This window comes from Tripterygium wilfordii, chromosome 16, assembly GCF_013401445.1.
Source record: "Tripterygium wilfordii isolate XIE 37 chromosome 16, ASM1340144v1, whole genome shotgun sequence".
Classification (NCBI taxonomy): Eukaryota; Viridiplantae; Streptophyta; class Magnoliopsida; order Celastrales; family Celastraceae; genus Tripterygium; species Tripterygium wilfordii.
Genome location: NC_052247.1, coordinates 2,463,900 through 2,483,190, shown reverse-complemented (window position 1 = coordinate 2,483,190; position 19,291 = coordinate 2,463,900). Strand labels below are relative to the sequence as shown.

The window sequence follows — 19,291 nt, the reverse complement described above, 5'->3', positions numbered from 1 at the left end:
TTTAGTGGAGTTTTAGAGAGAGACGAAAGCGAAAGCCTATGTGGGGGTCATACCCCCCTTAGAACAACGTTTCCTTTCAACCAACCGATACGACTCCTGAGAGCAACTTTTTCAACCAATTGATACAACGAGGGCATATGGTACAAGTGACTACTTGCCAAGACTTGAAAGAAATACCAACTTCTTTACCCAACAAGCAAGCAACTAAGCACATGTATGGTCAACAAATTGATCCTTTCCTTTTCAACTATTCCAACACATTCAACCATTGTTGTCCGAACACAACTCCGAACACACTAAACCCAGAAAAAATGTTTTGCATGCAAAATAAGTAGGGAGTTTTATTGTTCATTAAGCAACTATAATACAGTTCATACACCAGTGTAACAAAAAAAATATACATACGTATAAGGGAAATTGCAAAGTATAACAATAGCATCTGAAAGTTTATCTCCAACTCCTCACAAATACACTTACTTCACAACAGGTGAAATCAGCAAAAACCTTAAAGAATTTCCCAAAGAAATGACAGGGTAAGTGAGACAGCACAATGTCTCAGACCAGGCCACTTCCAAAAGATAGCAAGCTACTACAAAAAATACAGTTTTCAGAAACAAAGACGGGACTTTCTGCATCATGGAACAAACATGGGGCTTTCGGCATCATAGAGTTCGTTATGCCATAATTTTTTACCTCGTAAGGGTAACTGGTATGCATTTCCTTCCGTACTACAGTCTAGTAGCTACATTTCATCTGTAGCCACCGCCATATGGTTGTTGAGGATAACCACCAGGGCCCATCATTGGGTTATACCCACCAGTGCCCATCATAGGGTTATAACCACTGGGCATGGTTGAACCGGGTGGGAAGCCAGTTTGCGGTTGCATATTGACTCCTTGCCCCATATTCATTCCCATGCCCATGTTCATACCCATGCCCATGGGTCGATTCATGACAGGATAGCCACCCATGCCCATACCTGCACCAGGACCTCCACCCATGCCCATACCTGCACCAGGACCTCCACCCATGCCCATTCCCATGCCAGGACTCACCATAGGATTTGATGGAGGCCTAAGAGCACCAGCACCTGTTCGGCCCATTCCCGAACCAGATCCCATAGCTTTACCCATGGAGATAGTAGATATGACGGGAGTGGCACTGGTTTTCTCCATCCTCTTCTCCTTACGGTTGATTGAATCAAAATCAACTCCAATATCTGCCAATGGATTAATTTTAGCTGCAAAAAAGAAAACCGACATCATTTTCAGACACATTCAAACCTTAAAAAGAATAATAACACATTCTGCTCGTTTCAACATAAAAGATCTGAGCACTCACGTCCAGATATATTCAAATTGACCAGCCCTCTACTCAATGTATCATTCCAAACTGCCGACTTAGTTTCAAACTTGTCCTTGGACTGAGGAGCTATGGCAAGTGATCCTGTAGAAGATATGCTCGCAGGCTGTGAAGTTATGGGAGTGTTTGGGCCTTGAGCAAACATGTTACCTAAAAAATCATTGTTATGATGTACAGCTGGTCCAGCTGTAGTTTGAGGAGCAATTTGTGAAGTAGCAGGGGCTCCAGAAAACTGCTGTGGAGTGAAGTTTCCATTGTTAAAATGTGCAGGTGGTGCACCAGGGGCATGATGAGCAGTTTGTGGAGGAGGTGAGGCGGCATAAACCTGTTGGGGAAGGAAGCTTCCATTGGTATACTGGGTACCAAGTCCATTTGTGGTCTGATGAGTATATTCTAGAGAAATAGGGGCCGCAGAACCATGTGTAAGATGCTGTGCAGGAGGTCCAGATTGAATTTGTAGAGGCATGTATGATGCAGCAGGAGCTGTAGGTCCTCCATGCGAAACGAAACCCCCACCATTGAATTGGGTAATTAGTCCTGAAGGAGCCTGAGGACCCATGTTTGCAGCCACTGGAGCCAAAGAACCGGCCTCCTGTTGGAAATTCCTTTGCACATCAGCATTTGGTTGAGGTTGGTCAGCGGGACCTGAAAAGGCTCCGTGCAAAGCTACTGGAAGTGGTGGACGACCAGCTGGTGGGAGAATATCTGCCAAGATATCAGTTTCTTGATGCACAGCAGACAGTTCTTCAGGCAAAAACTGTGAGTTCTCTGAAGGCTGTTGAGCGCCAGGGGCACTAGATGTAGGGTAAGTTATGGCAGAAAAGGAGTCTGCAAAGTCAAAATTAGTGACTGCACCAGCATTTGTCACAGATGGCTGGGGCATTTCAGCATTTTGATCCATGGCAAGCTGAAAAGGAGCTGCGGAACCCGAACTTTGTTGTGCTGGAGGAGCAGAGTCTGCAGAAGGGATGGCTTTGAAAGGAGAGTCACCAAAAGGGTCTTCAAAAGACTGAACAAAGGGCACATAAAAAAGTATCTCAGCAATCTTCTAAAACAATCCTTGCCGAAAGTGTGGACAACAGAACATAAGGGTTGCAATAAGTACGGAAAATCACATTAAGGAAACTACATGGAGAACAAAAGCTCTCTTCATCTGAATTCAACAGCCTAGACAACATTAACTAATTTAATAAATCAACATTCAGTAACAACTTAATATCCTTTCTGGTATATGAGGTTCAATTCAAGATTCAATCCATGACATTATTCTTATATTCATCCACATCCTAGAATATAAAGTCAAGCCTCTTCTCCGTGTACAAGCCTCCACGTAAAAATCACTCAATGACACCATGAGTTGTTTTTTTTATAAAGTATCATACGTTACAATGAAGCAAATACACGTGATCACCCATAACGCAAAGAAACCATTTTTGGAACAAGAATAATGCTGGAGACCCCAAAAAAGTGCCCCCAAAAGACCCCCATTTGATGTGGAGTGTTGGATGTGAAGTGGGCCCTATATGTGTGTTTTTAATCAATGGCTATTTTAATGCCACATAGATTTGAGGGACTTTTGGGGGTCAAATTTTGAGGGTCTCTAGCATTGTCCTCTGGAACAATAAGGCTTTGTATCTACTACTCTGCAAGACTAAATATAAAAGATGATACCTGATTAATGACCGTGGATGCAGGCAGCGTGGTATCAAGTGTGGATCCTGAAATCATCTTAGCCTGCCCGACAGTTTCAGAGGCCGTGGCTGCAGATGCAGCTGGCATGACGGCCAATGGGTTTGGAGGGAATGAATCTGAAAGGGAACCAAGTAAGTCAACTTCCCTATTATTTGTGCCAGTTGGAGTTGCAGCACTGCTTGAGGTAAAGGGGGCACTATTTTGAGTGGGGGAAGCTGCATCAAGAACAACAGAGAGGTGAAGAGAAGCTAATTATTGAGGCTGTTTAGGACTTCCATAAAATACACACACACACACACATATATATCTGTTTGGAAATCATGCTAAATCATATCTACATATAAGAAAAAAAATTATAGGCATGGGATAAGAGATTGAAGAAATCATCGGAAATGTGGGGCCTGTGGGCCAATATCGAATTTGGGACAATTCATTTTACAGGGGTTAATTTCAAGAAATACAAGCAAAAGAAATTGTCCGCGGATCACAATAACTACTTGAACTGTTGGACAATTTTCGAATTTACTCAGGGTCTTAAATAAGCTGCAAGACAATAAGATCGAGAAATTTCTAGTAATCAACTTCATATTGAACTGAGACGCATCGTCTAATCATCCGGGTACATATCCAAAATTAAATGAACATGAAACAACTACAGTCATCCACTAAAAAATCACTACTTAAGAAAGACACCAGGACACAGGAACCCTTAGCTGCCACAGATCGCCCCTTAACCAAAGATTTATAAGAGACATCTCAAAACAATTGCAATAAGAAAAAATTGGATTTAAAACATGTGAAAGAAAGAACACTTGCATTTAAACCATAATTTAAACTCTAAAGAACTCCCAAAAGCAAATTACTGAAAGGGAGAACAAAAATTGGAATTCAGATTTCCAACCCCCATACAACAACTAAATAGCATGTAATCAAAATTCAGAAACTATGAAATATTTTACTCGAAATTCATAACACTGTAATTATGTATACCAACAAAAGAGTTCCCAGAATTTATTCTAGTTCTTTTAAGCACATCCTGACATATCCAACAAGTAGTTATCATGAACAACAACGATATGCAATCATTTAAGTATAAGAAACACCCTAGAATGGAGCCATTCCCAGTGTGGTTTACACATGAACACATGTAGTGTGGACTTTCAGTACCTGAAACAGAACCACGCGGATCAAATTCATCGAATGCCTCAACTTTCTGGCTTTCAGGAGATTCAGAAGTCCCAACGCCAACATTTGCTTGGCTAAGATTATTTGCCGCAGGAGGAGAAGAAGCCCTGGGAACAGATGACGCTGACGCTTCTCCATCCCTATCATCAAAAGATTACCACAATTAAATGAACTAGTAATATTCATGATCAGGCACTTAACCCATGTTTCTTGGGAGACACAGAAGAAAAGATGATTGTTCTTTTCCAGCCAAGGGGAGGAAAACATGGAGCAAGAGGAAATCATATACTTCAAGAGGATACGTGTGAAGAGAACGAATGCAGGAGCAATAATCTCCCCCTAAACCCAACCAAAGTGGATGAACTGGAGGAATGAGAAGTAACTCCGACAATGAAAAGAAATCACCAACATTCTTCCCCATGCATACTTCCTTTGGCTCTATACCAGACAAACAACAGAATAGGAAGCCACCTTAATCTTTTGATCATTCAACCCCCCCCCCTTTTGTTTTACTTTCCAATCTATCCTACCAAACAAAACCTTACTGCAAGCCTAACATACAAAAGAATACCTTTCACCATAAATGGGGCTCCTAGATTCACCAATAGCTTCCTCATAGCTAGGAGGAGCACCAGTATTTTGCTCAGGCCGCCTGACAATACTAACAGTTGTGAAAGGATCAATTATTGTACAAATTAAAAGAAGATAACCACTATTAAATAATACCAAAAGTCAACAACGTTGAGCATTTACCTTCCATCTTGATGTTGGTCGTCAGCTTTGGCACCACTGCCACTGCAGAAGAAGGCAGGGCATAATAGATATTAGAGGAGTCCCGGGAAAAAAAAATAGAAATTTTTATTATGCATGTCTTCATGATGTTTAGTGATGAACGGTTGCACAGTTGTGATATTTTTGGAGCCAACGTTATTGGGTGGTGATTGAAGTAGGATTGGTGATTCCTCTTTGTTGAGAAAACGAGGAAAATGGGAAGGGTACTTCTGACGGTTTTAAATGTGAAATGATTTTATAGCCGAAAATTTATTAATTTCATAAAAATAGTTCACGGTTTCCTTTGCTTGAACATATTTATAGTTTCTTCTTGCATCAGTTTTCATCATGTGCAATGTTCCGAACTAGATTACATTATTTGCATCCTTATTCACCTTGTGTATCATCCATGGAGCATCTTCATTACTGCATTATATTTCATCTTTTTTTTCTCATTTGATTTTTCAATCTTCTACAGAAAGGATTTGATTCTTGATTGCATCTTCCTAGCTATTATATTGTTATTGTATAAGTTCAATGAACATAATGAACATCTACTCATCCAACAAATTTAAAACTCACAAGGCCAATGTTAGAATAAGAGTAAAGAGATCGAAATTTATGTGCGGAAGACAGACAGTTTTTTTTTTTAAAGAAAAGAGCATAGTGTTTGCAAATAGGTGGTCGATAGGAAAAAAGAGGAGACAAAGTGATTAATACCCTCACTGTGACTGGACAAAGAAAAAAGGACATATACAGCCTTTTGTCATGGTTGTACCTATACAGCAAGAGAGCTTAGGGTTCAGGATGCAAACAATGGTGGAAAAGATGGTAAGGCAGTGACGCTTTTTATCCCTTCTATTCGGTGGATAGTGTGGAAAGAAAGAAACAACAGCACCTTCTAAGTAGAGTAAAGGTTAAATTCTAATTTATGCGATATAGTTTTAAAACAATCTTCATAAAAAAAACATACCGGGATGAAGATTGGCCATCATCATCAAAAGCATGATCTCTATCAGAGCTCCTGCTTCTTGATTCATACTGGTAATCATCAACACTACGACTTCTTCCCCTGTCATCCCTGAACCCATCTCTGCTGTAGCGTTCATCATAATCTCTTCCATAACGATCTCCATCACGACTGGATGAGTCCCCATATCTGCCATCATCCTTATAACTGTAATCTCTTTCCCTTCCATAATCATTCCGATCATCATCCCTGCTTCCATAACGACCTTCATTATGATCATCTTCGTATCTATCACCATATCCTCCTCCACTTGAATATGAACTAGGCCTATACATTCCACCAGCTGATGTGTTTCGAAACCTGTGGAAACACCATTTTATATCTTATAAACTATAACCTCCACCAACAATATACTAGAGAAGTGACCTGTCGTCCATTTCAGTTATATGATTCTTTTGTTTCCTCATTCGATGAAACCCAGAAAGAATTTCAAGATTTCAGTTGCAACAATGATATTACCAATATCATTACTTGACTGGATATCAGAGATGAAATCTTCAAAATATGATTTAATAGACACTAATAACCACAAGAAAAAATAAGAAATTGTTTGAGAGTACGTGGACAACTTAGACAGGGTAAAGAAATTAAAACTAGCGTAAATTAACAGGGGAAACCATGCAATAGTATTAGTAGTACAATTTAGAAGCATCATTTTCCCCTCCTATCTGATGTAGGACACACTGCTGCAAAGTGAAAAACAGATACTAGCGGTCGCCTGCAAACCACTTCAAAGTTTACAACTGGTCCAAAGGCCCAGTCATCTATGGTTTAAGAGAGGCTATGACTGTTCGACAGAATGGGCAAGAAAATGTTATGAAGCTTCACACATCTGAGTATACTGCTGGTCCAAAGGCCCATTCCCATGCCATTGAGCTACTCAGTTCAGGTGTGGGTTAGAACCCAATAAGTCAACAATTTCGAAGTCATTGCCACCATCTTGGCTAAATAATATCAAGGTAGATGGAGGAGGCAACAGCCAAATTCAAAGTAACGGATGGAAGATAAAGGACCCAATAAAAGACTTCTGAAGCAAAAAATACCACGATACAGTACTTTCATATCAAGGAATGTATTGCTAACCTCATCAGATACCATAAAAAAAATTTTAATCTCTCAGTGAATGAGGATCATCATCATCATCATCCGAGCCTTTATCCCAAAAGTTTGGGATTGGCTACACGAATCTATGAGAACGTCACCGGGAATCCATCACATGTATTTGTTTTCTCCATTCATTTCTATCATGAATCATACATTCATTCACTCCTATTAAATTTATATAATTTCTTATTACTTCAAGCCATTTCTTTTTAGGTCTACCTCACCGCCTCGGCGCCTCCTACTCTCTCCTATACAAATTCTCTCAATCCTCCTCACCGCGGCACCGCTATAACTACGTTGAACATGTTCATACCATCTTAAACGATTTTCTATTAACTTATCTTCAATAGGTGCTACTCCTACCTTTAAATCTAATAATCTCATTTCTTATCCTATCTTTCCTAGTGTGACCACACGTCCAATGAAGCATTCGCATTTCTGCTACATGCATTTTTGGATATGTTGTCTCTTGATAGCCCAACACTGTGAACCATACATCATTGCAGATCGAATAGCTGACCTATAAAAGTTTCCCTCCAACCTTAAGGAAATTCTTTGGTTGCATAAAATCCCGGATTCACTCTTCCACTTATTCCACCCGTTTTTAATCCTATTAACTACATCATCACTTATATGTCCATCTTCTTGAAAAATCGATGCAAGATATTTAAAAGCCTTACTTTTTGTTACTTCTCTACCATCTAGTTCAATTGCTTGTTCGTTCCCTTGCCTACACTTACTAAACTTACATTTCATATATTCTGTGTTAGTCTAAATCCTTTAGACTCTAATGCTTACCTCCATATTTCAAGTTTTGAGTTAACTCCCTATAAAAAAATTTAAATCTCTCAATGAATATTTTTTAAAAAAAATGGAATTCTTTTTTATAGAAATAAGCAGCTGAAAATATAATGAGGTGCAAGCACCGACTCTTGAGATATCCATAAGTACTTCATCAATTAAGTCAATTACTACACCTGCAACTAAAGATATCACACAGAAAATAAGTCGCCAAACATTTTAAAATTAATACAGAATATATGCCAACAAAATAATATATCATGAACAGCTAAAACATGAAAATGGATGTTCCGTAAGAAAAAAGCTAACAGGCGACAACTTTCCGGAGAACCAAGTTTCAAAGATACCAAATCCTGATTTGAAAATTAGTCATGCAAATACATTGATAAGAATTATCCATGAGATTAAGTACAATCTCAATTCAAAGTATATCAAAAAAAAAATCAAATTCATATTTGAAAATTTTAAAAGAGGCCAAAAAGATTGTGGATTCACTTGTGCAGTCAATAGGACCCGTCATATAATTTACAGGTGGAAAAATACAATACCACTTAGGACTTCAACCAGCAATAAACGAATGCTTATAATGCATGTCATTGACAGTATACACAGAGCATGAAATGAAAAATAAAGACCTACAAAAGTAAGCATTCTAGACAACTTTTATTGAAAGTTAACTCACTTGTCCCTGTTAACAGAGGCCTTCTGTCTAACTTCAATTATTTTCTCTTTATCATTTACCAGGACCACAAGACTTTGAGATTTCTTCCTGACATTGTTTCCCTGGTCTCTTCCACTGGAATCAATATATCGGAAATCTGACAATGTCTGCGACAAGGGAGATGAATATAAATATATCGACTAAATCATTTAATGATAAATCATATTTGCGAAAAAGAACAATGGATAACATAAGGATGTTGCTTAGCAGCCACTAATGAAATGGAGAATTACCGATGTTTGATATGCGTGTTCTCTAATTTCCTCAATTACACGCTCTGAACCATGGGCAACTAGGTATTCCAAAACAATCAAGGCCTGAAGTGCAACACAAGAAATATCAAAATAATTTGTGCAGACAAAATGTTGAAAACAACATGGTATCAATTTCTTCTTTTTTTTAAGAAGCAAAAAATAACTACTATCGTCTATGGTCCACCAGAAAAATGAATAATTACTATAATAACTAAGTAATACAGTTAATTTATCAAAAGAAATGCAGACCTTGTACACATGCCGCCAGTTCTTGCCAATATCGTTAATCCTTTTCCATAATACTGCCATGATCATCTGGTATTCATGACTGTATGAATATTGGAATATGAGCCCCTCAATATCAAATTAGTAACCAAAAGATTCCAAAAGAAGTTAGGTCAAACTTACTAATTTTTGGAAGCCTGAGCAATATCTGAGAGAAGTGATCCATGAGGACCCCAGGACTCATTGTTTGTCGCATCAAGAACCTGAAAGAAAAACAAATCAAGACTATGTTTCATAACCTTGAACATTAAGAATATAAGACCACATAATAATGCGTTGGAAAATGATTTTCAAAGCCATGAGCTATTGCCTAAAATAAGCATCACTGGCAAAGAGCTTCCAATATTTACGGTCAAATCAATTAGAAAAACTTCAAGAAGATTTTGTGGAGTCACTCTTATAACAGGAAAACCGCCAACAACTAGACATAATATCAGTAAATTAACCAGGCAGAGAACTAGAGCACAATATTTTACCTTCTGCTCGATTCCAGGAACTTTGAGCACTTTTTTATTGACCTCTCTCTTTCTGCATAAAGAACACGGTAAAGAGAAACATTTGAGCACAATTGACTCATAAAAATTGGTAGAACATAGTACAATAGATGGACATTTAAGAAAAATCATGAGATAAAACTAGTTCTAAATTTATCCAGTTTAATCAGCAAACTGGCCCAAAAGGTACGTACAAACTCACTTTATATAACAACGGGATTCCTAGGATACTCACTACATAATGAATAAAATATTTGAACTTACAAGTCCCTAACAGTTTGACCAAAGGCTTTCTTCATTCTTGCTCAGGAACCCGTGTCAACAGAAATCTTTACCAGCAGTTTTTGCCCTGTGTGAAAAGAACCCGTTTAGATTTTGACTATAACGGGGGGAGGGGAATGAACACATAACATAGGAAGATCTTGAAACATTAAGACTAACTACAACAAGACCCTTCGTGCAATTATTCACTTTTGTACAAAAAAAATCCATATAGCAGTAAGTAAGGTGTCATAACTTAGAGCTACACAGTGTTAAAACCATAATTCCAACAAAGTCTCCAACCAAATTAGACTGAGACATGGAAAGCAAGACCAACATAACATATAAAAAAATCAAGTTGCCATGCTGAGGAAGATAATTATGATCTTTATGAAAGAAACAAAAAATTGCAGACTCCAGCCATAACCTCAAGGGGAATTAGAAAGCTTCGTGAAGCTTTCAACCCCATGACGTACAATAAATGGAATGAGATCTGCAAAGTACACCTAACATCTGATTCATCAAAATACATCCAAAAAGACCAAAACCCAGATAGGGAAAAAAGCGCATGATAGCATAAATTACCGTTCGGATATGATCCATGAAACCCAATACTTTATCACCATTGTAATCAAATCGATATAGGAATTAAGCCAAAAAGGAAAGAACAATTAGCAATAATAATAAAAAAAAATACATAATTCAGGTAAAAACTAGCTGAAACAACGAGAGTGACATTGACACAGTACATCAAATTACATATCAGATCTGAAACGCCTAAAAAAGAAATAAAATTTGAAAAACCCAGATCATAGTAAAAGAGGAGGAGATCGAACCTGATCGAAGCAAAGCCAATACAGCCGGATCTGAACGCCCAATTGCTCAATTCGAGATAAGAGAAAATTTGAAAGCGAAAAAGCAACAAATCACCCAATCAATCTCAACTAACAAAATAACATAACACAGACGAACAGAGAGGGACAGATGGAGGGAGGCAGGAAGAAGCGGAAATTGCGAAGAGCCTCCCCGAAAGAATTTCTAGGAATAATGCCAGAAAGAGGGAGCGAGAGGTTGTGTTTGTTCGGTTTGCTATTTAATTTTCTATATTAATTAATTAAGAAATTCTGGAATTATACGGTTAGTGAGAATAATAAAAATTTATAAATAAAAAAAAAAAGCGCATATTTTTATTTTTTTTAAACAGAGATTTGGAGGGTGATAGAATTCCAATCTATGATTTCTTAATGGGATGGGTGATCCCTTGCATGCATTGATATTGTTATTATCGTTCAACCAACGGTTCATTTACGAGACAGCACACCTTACGCGCATAGAATCAAGTTTTTTTTTTCTTTAGTTCTTATCCCTTCTTTTATGGTACACATAAAAAATCGCCGTAAAATGGTAGGAAAGCTTTATTTTGATTTTCAAGGGATGGTTTTTTAGGTCGAATATTGCTTTCAACCAAATTTTTTATATGTATCTATGAAAACGAGTATTTAATTATATTTGTTCATTTTAAATTGAGTACTAATTTTACTTCTTCTACTACTGCTTTGGAAATCTTATGTACGACTGAGTATTTAGATTTTCAAAATAGTGTGTGTGATGTAAAAAAGAAAATGTTTCGGACTCATTGTCATTTTTGACTTGGACCTAATTAGATCTGAAACTATAGCGACGAATTGAGTTGTAGTATGTACGAAAGCGTCAAGACTCCGCAAACCCTCTTGAATTAGACAGCTTCTAGATGATACAACCACAACCATAATATATATATATATATATATGTTTTTTTTGATAGGCAATACAGCAAAAAATATATAGATAACCAGAAACCAAGTACAAAAGGGTTTAAGGGCATCCGAGGATGGTATATTTTATATTTCTTGCTTCGCGCGATCCAATGTCATATAAATAATTTCTTCTACATTAATAGAACCTTACTTAAGTATTCCATAAAAATTGATGTTATTTTCTATGACTTCGTTGAAGATATGGTCGATTTTTTTTTTCTTAAATTTTTTGACATAAATTTAACCGAACCAATCCTCTGTTTTTAGTGGTTATTTCGGACATCGATGGTGGATTCTATTAAAATATGTAAAAAAATTTTGAAAATAATCGATCGATCGATTCGACTATCAGTCAATTCTTGTCAGCCTACTTGAACTTCCTCTCCCACTCTCATTCTCCCGCAAGAAGCAATCACCGCTTCCTCCGCCCTCGCCCAGATCTTTTCCTCCTCCTTTGCCCTTACCAGATCTCCTCTCCTTCTCCACCTGCAGCAAACTACTTATGCAGATTGACAGCTCCTCCTCTTTAAAGAGGATAAACCAAGGCCCAGTTCAATAGGGCCCAAAGCTGAATTCAGCACAAAAGCCCAATAGTCTCTTAGTATTTATATTTGAACTTAAGCCCAATTGTCTCAACAGACACACAGAAGGTACAGACATATCCCTTGAAAGCAACGAATACATGCTTGAGCTCGCACGATTTTGTTTTTTTTGAATTGTCGCCTATGATACTTAAGCTCGGAAAAGATATTGATTGTGTGAGTGGAAAAGGTTATTGGTTGTTTGAGAGGGAATGCACCTTTGCTTATAAACTATTCGGCTGACGATCCACCCTTTTTTAATATTTTGTTACGACTGATTATTATTATTATTATTATTATTTTAATGTATTTTTTGGATTGTTTGTTTGGGCTGAATGAAGAATTTGGGCTTTCTAAATCAGGCCCACTAATGTTACGGAAACTCTTGTTTGGGCCTCGGCCTTTACCAAGAATTCCACGTTTATTAAATTAGAAAGAAAATGTTAATAGCAAAGAACAATCAAACAATTTATTGAAGGAATTGACACAAAGATAAGAAAATGTGAAGGGAGGAAAAATCCTCCTTAATTTATTATTACCAATCTCAGTGCACAAGAAGGTCCAAGAAAACAAATATGCCCACAAATAAATAGAATCCCAATCAAATTGGGGTCCTATTCTGTACACATATAACAACAATAATTTATTAAAAAAAACCCTATGAATCAACAAAATGAAAAACACCCACAAACAATTCCCAATCCTAACAACATTAATTGATCTCACTACTTGTCCAAGTAAAGTTTTTTCAGACCAGTTGAAGATAATATGAGCACAATGTGCAAGATGGCCACCTTAGCAATGGAATCCTTTTGGATTGAATTATTGATCAGATTGTGTTTCTGAAATCCAATGATCAAATCCTTATTCAATGATGATGTGCTTGGACAAGAAGCTTGATCTCCACATCTTTCACTCTTGGAGCCTTCCTTTATTATTACATTCTTGAAACTAAAATCTGCAATCAAGAATTTATGTTTAGATTAATTGTTCACTTCTTCAAGACAATTGAAATATATGTATGCCTTGTGGATGTTGATAACTTACTTGATTGATGCTGGTGAGAGGCTAAGCTGCTTGAGCTTAGTAGATAGTTGGTGGAGGTGGAGATGCATAAATGTAGGCTGGAGGTGGAGGTGATTTCACCGGTGGAGGTGGGGACTGGTAGAGGTAGGGAGGAGGGGGAGACGGAGAAGGTGGTGGTGGAGAGGTATAGTGGTAGGGTGGTGGTGGTGATGGAGAAGGTGGGGGTGGGGAGCTGTAGTGGTAGGGAGGAGGAGGAGATGGCGATGGTGGTGGTGGAGAGGTGTAGTGGTAAGGTGGTGGTGGTGATGGAGATGGTGGTGGTGGGGACTTGTAGTAGTACGGTGGAGGAGGAGAGTGCATTGGGGGTGGGGGTGATTTGTAGTAGTATGGAGGAGGAGGAGATTTCTCCGGTGGTGGTGGTGACTTGTAATAGTATGGTGGAGGAGGAGAGTGCACTGGCGGTGGGGGTGATTTGTAGTAGTATGGAGGAGGTGGAGATTTCTCTGGTGGTGGTGGGGACTTGTAGTAGTAGGGTGGAGGAGGAGAGTGCACTGGCGGTGGGGGTGACTTGTAGTGGTATGGAGGAGGTGGAGATTCCTCCGGTGGTGGTGGTGACTTGTAGTAATATGGTGGAGGAGGAGAGTGCACTGGCGGTGGGGGTGACTTGTAGTAGTATGGAGGAGGTGGAGATTCCTCCGGTGGTGGTGGTGACTTGTAGTAGTATGGAGGAGGTGGAGATTTCTCCGGTGGTGGTGGTGACTTGTAGTAGTAGGGTGGAGGAGGCGAGTGCACTGGCGGTGGGGGTGACTTGTAGTAGTATGGAGGAGGCGGTGATTTCTCCGGTGGTGGGGGTGACTTGTAGTAGTAGGGTGGAGGGGGTGAGTGCACTGGTGGCGGGGGTGACTTGTAGTAGTAGGGTGGAGGGGGTGAGTGCACTGGTGGCGGGGGTGACTTGTAGTAGTATGGAGGAGGCAAAGATTTTTCTGGTGGTGGTGGTGGTGACTTGTAGTAGTAGGGTGGAGGAGGCGAGTGCACTGGTGGTGGGGGTGACTTGTAGTAATAGGGAGGTGGTGGAGATTTCACTGGTGGTGGTGGTGACTTGTAGTAGTATGGTGGAGGAGGAGAGTGGACAGGTGGTGGAGGTGACTTGTAATAGTATGGAGGAGGTGGAGATTTCTCTGGTGGTGGTGGGGACTTATAATAGTAAGGTGGAGGTGGTGATGGCGATGGAGGAGGTGGAGACTTGTAGTAGTATGGTGGAGGAGGAGAATGCACCGGTGGTGGGGGTGATTTGTAGTAATATGGAGGTGGAGAGTACACTGGTGGTGGAGGAGATTTATAGTAGTAAGGTGGTGGAGGAGAATGTACTGGCGGTGGTGGAGATTTATAGTAATAAGGTGGAGGAGAGTGTACTGGTGGTGGTGGTGACTTGTAAATGTAAGGAGGAGGTGGAGGTGACTTATAAATATACGTTGGTGGTGGTGGAGGTGGTGACTTGTACATGTAAGGAGGTGGTGGGGGTGACTTATAGATATACTTTGGTGGAGGTGGTGGTGGTGACTTGTACACGTAAGGAGGTGGTGGGGGTGACTTATAGATATACTTTGGTGGAGGTGGTGGTGGAGACTTGTACACGTAAGGTGGAGGAGGAGGTGACTTGTAGATGTATGTCGGTGGTGGTGGAGGCGGTGACTTGTAAATGTAAGGTGGAGGCGGTGGTGACTTATAGATATACTTTGGGGGAGGTGGTGGTGGAGACTTGTACACGTAAGGTGGAGGAGGCGGTGACTTGTAAACATAAGTTGGAGGCGGTGGTGACTTGTAAACGTAAGTGGGAGGAGGAGGAGGTGGGGAAGTGTAGTAGTAAGGAGAAGGACTAGGCTTGGGCTTTTCACATCCCTTGTAAGGTGTCTTAGGAGCATAAGCAAATGGCTTAGCTTTAAAGACCACCTCATATTTGTTGCCTGACTTCACCTTGAGAGTGGCACCCTTGTTGCCCCAATGAAGGCTTGTAGGGACGTTACATGGTGAATCCTTTGGTGGCGCGTGGAGCTTGGCCTTGCATGCCTCCACTCCGTACTTCTTGTAGTCAAATCCCTCCACCGTGATGCTGTATTTGCCGTTGTCCTTGGTCTTGCCGTACGCGGTGGTCGTCTTGTCGCCGACCTTGCATGTCACCTCCACGACAGCACCTGCCAATAAAAGACAAAGCTAATTATGTCAGCATCAATTGATGTCCAAGTCAACTAAGAAAACATAGGAATATAGGATAGGTTGGGTTGTTACCAACTACATTAACTAATCTTATCATGGCCATAATTATTTTTAAAAAATTATTAACGTGCCTAATTAATATTTAATTTCTCTTTTACATCTATTATGATCTGTACATCCACATGGTTCACTGTACTTTGTAAATTTAATTTATATAAATTCTAATTTAATTAACCAATTGCATCAATTTTTGCCAAACATAAGAATCCAAATTCAAGCAATTTTTAATGCATAATTGGATGAATTTTGAAAGAGATCTCTGTCAAAAATGTAGACTTTCATTTACGAAAAAGTGGAAAGTACGAACCTGTGAGGTGTTTCTTGTTGTGTGACTTCACTGGATAAGTCCAGTCATAGCATCTATAGCAGTAAACTTTGCCAACAACCTTCACTACAAATGGATGGGGGTGGGGGTGGGGGTGGGGATACGGTGCCGGTGGTGGAGGAGAAGTGTAGTAGTATGGTGGTGGAGGAGATTTGTAATAGTACGGGGACGGTGGAGGATGTGAAGGTGGTGGTGGGGACTTATAGTAGTAAGGTGGTGGAGGAGAGTGGACTGGTGGTGGAGGTGATTTGTAATAGTAAGGTGGTGGTGGTGATTTTTCAGGAGGAGGTGGAGACTTGTAGTAGTAAGGTGGTGGAGGAGAGTGGACTGGTGGTGGAGGTGATTTGTAATAGTAAGGTGGTGGTGGTGATTTTTCAGGAGGAGGTGGAGACTTGTAGTAGTAAGGTGGTGGAGGAGAGTGGACCGGTGGTGGAGGTGACTTGTAGTAGTATGGAGGAGGTGGGGATTTCTCTGGCGGTGGTGGTGACTTGTAGTAGTACGGTGGCGGAGGAGAATGGACCGGTGGTGGTGGTGACTTGTAGTAATATGGTGGGGGTGGAGATTTCTCTGGCGGTGGTGGTGACTTGTAGTAATATGGAGGAGGTGGGGATTTCTCTGGCGGTGGTGGTGACTTGTAGTAATATGGTGGGGGTGGAGATTTCTCCGGCGGTGGTGGTGACTTGTAGTAGTATGGAGGAGGTGGGGATTTCTCTGGCGGTGGTGGTGATTTGTAGTAGTATGGTGGAGGAGGAGAATGCTCCGGTGGTGGTGGGGATTTGTAAAAGTAAGGTGGAGGAGGAGAATGCTCCGGTGGTGGTGGCGATTTATAGTAGTAAGGTGGAGGTGGTGATGGAGATGGTGGAGGAGGTGACTTGTAGTAGTATGGTGGAGGAGGAGAATGCTTTGGTGGTGGTGGTGACTTATATTCATAAGGTGGTGGTGGAGATGAAGACGGAGGTGGTGGAGACTTGTACTCATACGGTGGTGGCGGAGACGGTGACGGTGGTGGTGGAGATTTGTACTCATACGGTGGTGGTGGAGAAGAGTACAGGTACTTATCATCCGCCGAGACTGAGCCTACATTGCTCAATGCCACAAACAGCACAGCAATTGCCAAGACACATTGAGGCCAAAAACGGCCCCCGTTGGGGCCGCGGCCGGAAATCCTCATCGCCGGTAAGTAGAAGAGTACTTCAATAGTGTGTCTAATTTTCTCTCAAAGAATTGCAGAATTGGAGAAGAATTTGATGGAGAAAGGAGAAGAATACAGAGAGAGATTGGTTCTGTGTTTGTGTTGAAACAAAGTGTGGATTTATAGTGATAATAGTCGTTGAGAGAGAGCTGTACTTGAGGGACTAATTCAATAGCTTATTTAGAAAAATGAAGCAAATGGGGTTTCTCTAGCTGTCCACAAAACAATTTTTTAAAGACTTTGGATCCATCCATGGGGAATCAATACCTACTCTAAATTAATAAACATTTGCAGTAATACTGGTTTAGGTATATCTTGTATATTAGTTTTTTATTTCTTTATATTTCCACTTCTCTACTCTATTCCATTTGTCCATGTTACCTTAGCCAAGGTTTTGCATCATAATTGTAGAGATGTCGGCATAATTTTTTTTAAAAAAAATCTGTAATGCTTTGTTTCTCACTGAAAATAATTTAGTTAACTCTATAGCACCCGGCTAGAGTGGACGGGGTTACAAGTCTAGCTCTGTAATGTAAGTTTAGTGGTGTTGGGCGAACTACCTAGTGGCGAAGGAGTTAAGTCTCTTCTTTCACATTGTTCAAAGAAAGATGTGAAATACAATATATAAAAAACGTTTTTCTTACGCTCAAACTAGTATGGGCTGGTTACTAGATCTGTGAGGATAAAGTCGTGCTGACCCGAAGCGTACAAAGTGTTACTAGTACGGACGAACATATTGTTACAAAGTACAAACACAATTAAAAAATAACAAAACCATACTAATTCAGCACAAATTATATTGTGAAATAGTACTGGTCATAGCTGTTGGATCATGCAGACACATAGAAGTGGTCTTTATTTTTTTTTTAAATTTCAATAATAAATGTATAAGTTTGAACAAATGCAAGCTCCTTCATGCTTCCTAAAGGTCATGTGTCCTAGAATAGTTCTTTAATTTTGCTATATATGTATGTCCACTTAAAGACAGAACTAAATGTGAGAAGGAGCAACAATTTTTAAGTGCAAAAACACAGGCTGTCTGCCTATTTTTCATGACAAAGAAACAAACTACATTTTGTGAAGAAATTAAGACCAAGTTGCAATTCCAACTAATCTGTCCTATCTTTTTACTTATTATTTAAAGGCCATGTCAAGTTCACTATTTCTTTTGACTTTTCTTTGGCATGTGATTGTGATTTCTCAATAATTAGAATGGCATGTGAATTCATCGTCTCAAGTGGCAATTGCAGGTCTTAATTTGATCTACAAAAAAAAAAAAAAAAATCTACGAAAATGTAAGTTGAATTTCGAGAAACACGAGTAGTTCGGATATTACCACTCATGTGTGTGATATCTCATAGAGGTCTCGAGTTCGACCCTCCTCCATCCCCTTTCCCTTGAACTCAAAAAAAAAATGTACGTTGAATTTCATTTCGTGCAAGAAATAATAATGGATGGTTTCTTCAAATATGAATGAACATGTCCCCACTTAACTATATATCTCTCTTCAAACTTGAATATAATTGTACGATAGTGTTTATTTTAACAAGGGCTAAAATATTATATATATCATTGGACTTTCACATTTTTCTCGATTATGTCCTTAAACTATTTTTTTTCTTCATTCTATCCTCAAACTATTGTTTTTCACATCGTTTATATCCTGAGTCAGCTCTCCGGGGTTGACTCCGGCGAAAACGCTGACGTGGCATCAAGAAAGCTGACTCGGGATTGGATTTTTTATAATTTTTTTGAGAATTTCCACCTCAATTATACACGTGTTAATTGAATTTCTTTATAAAAAAAAAAAAGTGGGTGCCACGTCAGCGTTTTCGTCGGAGTCAACCCCGGAAAGCTGACTCGGGATATAAACGATATGAAAAACAATAGTTTGAGGATAGAATCAAAAAAAAAATAGTTTAAAGACATAATCGAGAAAAATGTGAAAGTCCAAGGATATATATAATATTTTAGCCTTTTAACAAGTGCAAGTCTAAATCTAACCCATCACAGGATTTTCAAGACTTTTCAAAGCTTATTGTTTTAATACGTGTCGTATTAAGTCAAAGAAATTCATGAATTTATAACATATCCATCAAATCTTTATTTTAATGACGTGAGATTTTTTTCCTCAAAC

The 19,291-nt window shown here is 39.4% G+C and overlaps 2 protein-coding genes across 6 annotated transcripts; both read right to left on the bottom strand.

Annotated features, from left to right (window-relative positions):
• Positions 1-314: 314 nt before the first annotated feature.
• Positions 315-11,064, bottom strand: LOC119980533 (clathrin interactor EPSIN 2-like). 5 transcript variants are annotated; one of them, XM_038823263.1, is made up of 14 exons: positions 10,797-11,064; positions 9,964-10,048; positions 9,682-9,733; positions 9,329-9,408; positions 9,170-9,248; positions 8,900-8,983; positions 8,628-8,773; positions 5,984-6,340; positions 4,993-5,034; positions 4,811-4,900; positions 4,222-4,379; positions 3,034-3,269; positions 1,342-2,371; positions 315-1,240 (listed from the first exon to the last, which is right to left on the bottom strand). In XM_038823263.1, exons 2-14 carry the CDS (start codon positions 9,996-9,998, stop codon positions 750-752), a joined length of 2,880 nt encoding a protein of 959 aa, XP_038679191.1. In that variant the 5' UTR covers positions 9,999-10,048; positions 10,797-11,064; the 3' UTR covers positions 315-749. The 5 variants fall into 5 exon arrangements, with proteins under 5 accessions (XP_038679191.1, XP_038679193.1, XP_038679192.1 ...); XM_038823265.1 differs by having other exon boundaries at positions 3,034-3,170; XM_038823264.1 differs by having other exon boundaries at positions 4,811-4,891; positions 10,797-11,063.
• A 1,766-nt stretch (positions 11,065-12,830) lies between these two features.
• Positions 12,831-17,133, bottom strand: LOC119980667 (extensin-2-like). Its single transcript, XM_038823467.1, has 3 exons — positions 15,945-17,133; positions 13,385-15,555; positions 12,831-13,295 (listed from the first exon to the last, which is right to left on the bottom strand). Exons 1-2 carry the CDS (start codon positions 17,131-17,133, stop codon positions 13,421-13,423), a joined length of 3,324 nt encoding a protein of 1,107 aa, XP_038679395.1. The 3' UTR covers positions 12,831-13,295; positions 13,385-13,420.
• Positions 17,134-19,291: the final 2,158 nt, after the last annotated feature.

Coding starts and splice junctions, on each gene's coding strand:
- LOC119980667 (XM_038823467.1), bottom strand. CDS start 17,133: ATGAGGATTTCCGGCCGCGGCCCCAACGGGGGCCGTTTTTGGCCTCAA. Junction 15,556..15,944: donor CAACAAGAAACACCTCACAG/GTTCGTACTTTC, acceptor TTTTATTGGCAG/GTGCTGTCGTGGAGGTGACA.
- LOC119980533 (XM_038823263.1), bottom strand. CDS start 9,998: ATGAAGAAAGCCTTTGGTCAAACTGTTAGGGACTT. Junction 4,380..4,810: donor AGCCCCATTTATGGTGAAAG/GTATTCTTTTGT, acceptor TTTTGATGATAG/GGATGGAGAAGCGTCAGCGT. Junction 3,270..4,221: donor TCCGCGTGGTTCTGTTTCAG/GTACTGAAAGTC, acceptor TTCTTGATGCAG/CTTCCCCCACTCAAAATAGT.